The sequence below is a fragment of the Lampetra planeri genome, chromosome 25, assembly GCF_965212315.1.
Source record: "Lampetra planeri chromosome 25, kcLamPlan1.2.h2, whole genome shotgun sequence".
In the NCBI taxonomy this organism is placed as follows: domain Eukaryota; kingdom Metazoa; phylum Chordata; class Hyperoartia; order Petromyzontiformes; family Petromyzontidae; genus Lampetra; species Lampetra planeri.
The window spans coordinates 11,150,211-11,154,266 of NC_136131.1; the positions used below are offsets into that span (position 1 = coordinate 11,150,211).

The window sequence follows — 4,056 nt, forward strand, 5'->3', positions numbered from 1 at the left end:
CTTAGAAGGGTCATTGCCTGAAACGTTGCCTATTATTTGTGTTTCCTCGTGCAAAACGACCAAAGCAGTATCACAAATCACGCGAATATATCGGGTTGCCCCAGAATTCAGGACACATCGGGTTAATTACATTTATTTTAACAAATGTTCAAACTACTCCCATTAACATGAATGTACTCATTAATTATCTTTTACATTAATTCATGACCTTTAAAAAAATATTACAGGTGTAACATTAATCTCGACAGTGCATACAGAGTTATGTTTTTGTTTGCATTATGACTGCAGGTATTGTGGTCTATGCAAACATGACTCCTTGTAAAAAAGGTGTCAGTTTTGTTGTCAGAGAGAAGGGTAAAAAACAATTATAACATTAATCTCTTACGTTGTGTCTCAATTCAGTCAATGTTCTCTACATTTTTAATTGTCATATGAAAAGGAATAGTAAATAAATAGTAATAATGATAATCGATAGAATATTTAATTAAATAATCAATAGTTAACACGTGTTCATGCAGGTGTTAAAATAAATGCAGTAACCCTACGTGTCCTTACTCTTGGGCTACCATGTATATACGTGGTGTGTCCAATTGTCACTCTCATCAGCATTAGATTGTACGACAATTGTACGACAAGCTAATTGTAATTAAACGCACACACACACACGGGGGGGGGGGGGGGTTAAGGTTGCCACTTAATTCTGTAACTCCCTTCTAGATGGTGGACTCAAATATAAGAATTAACAAATTTGTTTGACATCAAACAACAACAAAAAACACTTGTTCGTAAAAGTTTTAAAACAAATGTAATTTATATATATTCAAAAAAACGCTGCAAGTTTACATCCTAAAGGGCATACAAAGTACGCCAGAAACACGTTATATACAGTTTGTATTTACAAGCCATTCACATTGTGCACGTGTTCCTTTAAGTTGACTTTGAGAGTACCGTGTGTTACTACCGAGATTAGTGTATCGTATATGCCGTGGAAAACAATGACTTATTGCACAATTACACAAATTCACATTTCCTCTATAATATCTTAGCTATGTACACATGAGCCGGCATAACTTTAGAGGCGCGTTCAATCGTCAATTAAATCATACAGCTATATTATCTGGGCGCACAAGTGAGTCGAGCGTGCGGATTGCTTTGAAAACTAATAAACAAAGAAAAACAAAAACTTACAGTCTTGAGATCGCGTCGTTGAATTTTGTCTGTTTATCGGTAAAGCACGGTGTCGTCTATGTACACGTGGTTTCAGAAACCTTAGCGATCATCAGCACGCTGCGCGGTCAATGCAAGGAGGCGTAGGCGGATGACACGCGCGGGTAGAAGGCGGAGAGTGCTGGGGGGATGGCTGCTACGATGCTCGTGCCCACGCACGGCTCCACCGTGGAGCTCGACGCGTCCACTTGACTTTGCTGCTGAGGTTCAGTCGTCGCCTTCCCACCGTGTAGGCCAGTCAGAGCTGCAAACGCGGTCGCGGTAAGTTGCTGCTGCTGCTGCTGCTGGTGATGATGATGGTGGTGATGGAACGGTAAGTCCCGAAAGCCTCTAAGCCCATCGGCAAGCTGCAAAAAGCCACCGCAGGCTCCCGCGAGCGCCAGGGGAGGACCTCCCAAGGCCGCGTGGCACAGCAGCGGCGCGTACAGCCCTGCAGCTGCGCTTGCGTGCGGAGGGCAATGGAACGTCTGGGCTGCGCTGTAATGCAGCCCGTGCTGAAGCTGCTGCTGCTGCTGCTGCTGGTGATGATTCTGCAGGTGGGGATGAATAGAGGACGGGTGATGATGATGATGATGCGGCGGAGGCGGCGGAGGCGGTGGAGGGGGCATGATGGGCCAGAAGATCGAGGCCGCTCTCTCCATGAGCGCCAGGCCGGCCGAGGCGAAGAGAGGGCCGCGGCGGAAAGCGAGCTTGCCCCGGGACGCGCCCGATCTCCGGCGCAGCTTGCCCGTGGTGCCTCCGATGAAGACGTCGTCGCTGCACGGGTCGAGCATCCAGTAGTTGCCTTTGCCCGGGTCGTCGTAGTGGCGCGGCACCTTCACGAAGCACTTGTTGAGGCTCAGGTTGTGCCGGATGGAGTTCTGCCAGCCCTGTTTGTTCTCGCGGTAGTAGGGGAAGTTGGTCATGATGAACTCGTAGATGCCGTTGAGCGTGAGTCTCTTCTCGGGACTCTGCCTGATGGCCATCATGATGAGCGCGTTGTAGCTGAAGGGCGGCTTCTCGTGCTTGCTGTTGTTGCTGTTGCTGCTGCTGCTGTTGCTCTTCTCGTGCCGGGGGCAGGACGACTTCTCGTCGTCCGCCTCGTCGCATCCCTCCACGCCGTTCGCGTCGGCGCTCGCCCTCTTCTCGTCGCCGCTGCTATCGCGCCGCGCGGTGCCGCGGGCCCTCTCCTCCTCCTCCACCTCCTCCACGCCTGTGCTGCCACCGGCGTTCCCAGTCGCTTCCCCGTCCCCACTCCTGACGACGCCGCTGCTGCTGTTGATGATGATGCCGCTGCTGCTGCTGTTGATGATGATGCCGCCGCTGCTGCTGCTGTCACCGCCGCCACCGCGATGGTATCCGCGCTGCACCGCTTCGAGCAATAGGCTGTCAATGCTGAAGGATGTCTTCGCAGCCACTTTAACAGCGCCTGCATGTCGTTGATCGCCCATATCCGGACGCAGCCCAGACGACCCTCAGCCTCGAGCTGTTCCACGCAGAATTTCCAAAGCAGCGACAGCGACGAGCACTCCAAGCCAGCAAAAAAACGAACAATCCAACACCGGCGGACGGAAAATAATAAATATATACGCGCCGAAGCAAGCTGGCTCTTGCACTCCCCGTCTCCGTGTGCCAGCGACATATACGCGCAGACGCGAGCAAGAGGAGCACTCATCTGGCTGCCCTGGGACCCATAATGCGCCCTCGGCCGTGTCGGTCCGACGTGTTAAAGTGCATGGGAGCTCATTAAGAAGCGGCGCGACATTGGAGGGGCGGGAGGAAAGGCGGGGGTCGTGGAAGAGGAGGCGATGGGTGCGGGACACGGGGGGCACGGCGAGAACAAAACACGCGCACGGCACTCGCTCGCTCGCTCGAGGTTCGCAGCCCACGCGTCGGGCGGGCTGCGAGTGACGCGCCGAGCCGCCCAATCCGCGCGGCTCGGCCTCGATGCGATCGACCCATTTCTATCGCCTGCCGCCAATCGGACGACGTCCCGATCGCAGCGTCAGGGACACCCGCACGGCCTGGCGCGCCGTTTGGCCTCGCACAAACAGACACGCGCACACGCACGCACACACACACAGACACGCACACACACAGACACGCACACACACAGACAGACACACACACAGACACGCAGATACGCGCACACTCACAGACACGCGCACACACAGACACGAACACACACACAGACACAGATACGCACACACACAGATACACACACACACAGACACGCACACACAGACACGCACACACACAGACACGTACACACAGACACACACAGATACGCTCACACACAGACAAAAGATCCCCCGTATAGCCTTAACAGACTGTAGGGGCAAGTGCTGTTAGCGAGCACCTATGAAGGCCGGAACGGTACACGAGGGGGTGGGTGGCCAGCACCACGCCCGACCGCCTTTGTCTCCCCAGTGGCGATGTTTACACACCGCACCAGGTACTCATTTAAGGCTGAGTCGACCTAGGGGAGGCCCAGGACCGGTTCAGATAATCGTCACTGGTGATAGCCGTGAGCGGGAATCGAACCCGGGTCGCCAGGTTCATAGCGCAGCGCGCTAACCACTACACTACCGCTCCCCACACACAGACACGCACACACAGACACACAGACACACACGCGCGCACACACAGATACGCACACACACAGACACACACACAGACACGCACACACACAGACACACACACAGACACGCACATACACAGACACGCGCAGCAGCAGACAAAGATTCCCCCGTATACATCCTGCAAGCAGACTAACACGTAGGCTTTCGCGACCAATGTCATCCACAATAAGGGTTTTTTGGTAATGAAGCAAGTTGTAATTACTGGAGA

General features: G+C 53.1%; 1 protein-coding gene across 1 annotated transcript; it reads right to left on the minus strand.

Moving 5' to 3' along the window:
• Positions 1-792: 792 nt before the first annotated feature.
• LOC144727452 (uncharacterized) lies at positions 793-3,090 on the minus strand. The gene has a single exon (XM_078606301.1). The coding sequence runs from the start codon at positions 2,655-2,657 to the stop codon at positions 1,296-1,298; it is 1,362 nt and encodes a 453-aa protein (XP_078462427.1). The 5' UTR covers positions 2,658-3,090; the 3' UTR covers positions 793-1,295.
• Between the last annotated feature and the right edge of the window lie 966 nt (positions 3,091-4,056).